We start from the raw sequence: 3016 nt of genomic DNA on the forward strand, positions 1-3016 counted from the left end.
CTTTTGGAGATGGGATCCTCCGAGGACCGGGACCGAAGCGTCTCCCCCAAACCAGGGACAGACGCCCCCCTAAAGGGAGCGGCAGGTAGGGAGGAGCAGTCTTTTCTTTACAAGTGTACAGCCTATTTATAAAGGGGGGGGCACGTACAATAATGAATGGTATTTATAAATAAGGCCAGGCTGGGGGGCGTCCAGAGACTCCCCAGCCCCTCTCGGGGCCCCCCTTGCCCCATGTCCATGAACGGAGGGACGCGGGGCTACGGCTGGAGGCCAAGTCCTGTCCTGCCGGGACGGGCGCACCAGGGTGCTGTGCTGGAGCTGTCTCACTTCAGACCGCGATGGAGCAGGCGATCCCCAGGTTCCTGCAGACCGCAGTCGCCTTCCTTCTCCTCTTCCTCCTTCTCCATTCACTGGGGTCCCCCAGGGCTTCGCTGGGCTCCCCGGTCCCTTGGGGGGGGAGTGGTAGAGCATCCCCCCCACCTCGCTGGCCCTCCCGGAGCCGGTGGTTGCTGGATCCGTGGCAGCATCACATCATGGGGGCTCGGGGGATGGCATCTTGCGGGTGCGGCTGGTACCAGGCTCCGAAGCTGTTGATGTAGCTGCTGGGGGCCAGGGGGGGCCCTTTGCCCGGCACGGGGATGTCCCAGAGCGGGGGGATGTTGGGGGAGCAGGGGGAGAGGGAGGCAGCGGTGTGGAGGTGCTCCCCATCGGGCGCGCTCGAGCCCTGCTTCATGATCTTCTTGTACTTGGAGCGCTTGTTCTGGAACCAGATCTTGACCTGTGGGAGAGAGAGGGGTGAGTGGGGAGGATGGGGTCTGTGGCTAATGCCCCCCCCCCAAGCCCCTCGCATCAATAATTACAGACCTCTTTGGGGTCCCCATCTCCCCCATCTACACCTGCCCTTTCCCAGGGGCCACAGCCGATGCGGCGTGGGGGTCTCTGAGATAAGCAGGGCTTTCAGCCCAACCCTATACAAACCACCAGAGACTCCGCTTTAAGGGCAGCTGGAGGAGATTGTGGGGAGAGGCGCGCAGGGAGCCCAAACAAACCTGCGATAAACGGAGACCAACCCAGGAGTCCCCAGCCGTACACATCCCCATGTGTCCCCCACGTGTCCCCCACCTCCGGCACAGGCTGTGGCCCCCACCAGCCCAGCTGGGTGCCGGGTGCCAGGGCTGGGCCGGGGTGCGGCACGGTGGGGCCCGCCGCGCTGGGGTGGTGGCCCCACTCATTCCTCCCCGCGGTCCCCCCCGCGCTGCCGGCAGGTTCCCACTTGTCTCTTCTTCCCCGGCTTTATGAGCTCGCTTCGCCCCTGGCTCCGGGCTGCACCGCTGCCGCCTGCTTGTCTCTCCCCATCGCCTTCAAAAACCCACTCACCCCGTCCCGCGGCCCAGGGCCGCCCAACGCCGGGCACGGCCGGGCCGCCAGCCAGGCTTCGGGGCTGGGAAAGTCCCGGTGCCGCTGGGAGGTGCGAGCAGGGGCGCCCCAAACCCGAGCCCCGGGGGCCCACCGGCGCCAGCTCCCCCGCCGCGGCACGGCAAGGCTCGGCACGGTTCCAGTTGCACCCCGGCGTCGTGACGCAGCCTTAATCCGGAGTCACTCCCGGAGCGGCGATGGGCACAAGAACCCCTCGCGTGGTGCATCCCCCGGGGATTGCGACCATCCCCTTCGCCCCTGGCGGGGGGGCCGTACCTGGGTCTGGGTGAGCCCCAACTGGGCCGCCAGCTCGGCACGCTCCGGCAGCGCCAGGTACTGGGTCTGCTGGAAACGCTGGTTGAGAGCTTGCAGCTGCAGGCTGGAGTAGATGGTGCGCGGCTTGCGCAGCTTCTTCCCTTTGCCGTTGATGCGCAGCTCCCCGTTGGCGATGGCCGGGGGCTTCTCGTGTTCTTGGGGTGGGAGAGGAGCAGAGAGTTAAACTAACACGCTGGGAGGTTAAAAAAAAAAACCCCAAACCCAACCCCAAACCATCCCACCCTGGCCCTGGGGGCTGCAGCGGGTTTTGCTTTTTGGAGCTTAGTTTTGGAGGGGAGGGGGAATAAGTAGGGGGGGACCTGCTTTTGCTGTGCTGGTTTGTTTAAGCCCCAGGTGAAGCAAAGGGGAAACAGAAGGAGGAAGGGAGGGATGGGATTATTCGTTCAATATCACTATACGAGCCCAAAAGCGGGCAGGCCACAGGCCCCTCTGCCGTGCACCCAATGTGGGGGAGCAGGCAGGGCCCATGGGGTGACAGAGGGGGCGACAGGACAGACTCCCCTGCCCTGGGGACCCTTGCTGGGGGCACGCTGCTCCCCCAGGCTGCAGCGAGCCCCCGGCCAGCCCCTCGCTGCGAGGTCTGTGCCCCCATCCTGGACCCATCTCCTTCCCACTCCGTGCCTGGGAGCATCCTTGGGATCTTCTTGGGCCACGTGGCTTGTGCGGGGCAGAAACCCACCGGGGCTCAGGGAGGGACGGGGGACAAGGTGGTCCCCGACTCAGCAGCATGGGGCCGACGCGGGTGAGCGCAGGGCACGGCGGCAAGCGCGTCTGCGCACCCACGTACACCCTGCACATAATCTGCTCTGGCCACTGCCACGGCTCTCCGGAGCTGACGAGGGGGCCACAGGGCCAAAGGGCTCAGCCGGGCTCCGGACCCCTCCGTGGGGCAGCCTGGGGGCTGCTTCTCTCCGGGCTGGCTCAGCTTGCTGTTTCCCACATCAGCTTTTGGGGAAAACAGTGGGGAACGGGGATACAACAGGGCAGGGAGCTGAGCTCGGAGCACGATGGCGGTGGGGCAGAAGGGAGAGTCTGCTCGGCCTGGGGGGCCTCAGGGTGCAGGATGAGGGCAGCTGGGGGGGCTCAGGGTGCAGGATGAGGGCAGCCGGGGCTCTGATGCTCCCCATCCCCAGGGGTTTCTTGCAACCACGCAGCCACCCATCCACACGGAGCTCCGGGCACACCGGGAGCTGTGTGGGGGGGACCACCCCGGACATCACCCCCAACCCCCGCGGGTCCCTTCGGAGACCTCCCCACCGGCCCG

At 66.2% G+C, this 3016-nt stretch overlaps 1 protein-coding gene across 1 annotated transcript in view; it reads right to left on the reverse strand.

Annotated features, from left to right (window-relative positions):
* Positions 1-526: 526 nt before the first annotated feature.
* Positions 527-3016, reverse strand: part of DLX4 (distal-less homeobox 4) — a 59772-nt gene continuing 57282 nt past the window's right edge. The window contains exons 2-3 of the mRNA XM_010585669.1: positions 1693-1886; positions 527-778 (exon numbers count right to left, since the gene is read on the reverse strand). Of these exons, the coding sequence (XP_010583971.1) occupies positions 527-778; positions 1693-1886 (446 nt within the window). The remainder of the gene's footprint in view (positions 779-1692; positions 1887-3016) is intronic.

Source organism: Haliaeetus leucocephalus, unplaced genomic scaffold (genome assembly GCF_000737465.1).
Source record: "Haliaeetus leucocephalus isolate CR32 unplaced genomic scaffold, Haliaeetus_leucocephalus-4.0 Scaffold110, whole genome shotgun sequence".
NCBI classification, from domain to species: domain Eukaryota; kingdom Metazoa; phylum Chordata; class Aves; order Accipitriformes; family Accipitridae; genus Haliaeetus; species Haliaeetus leucocephalus.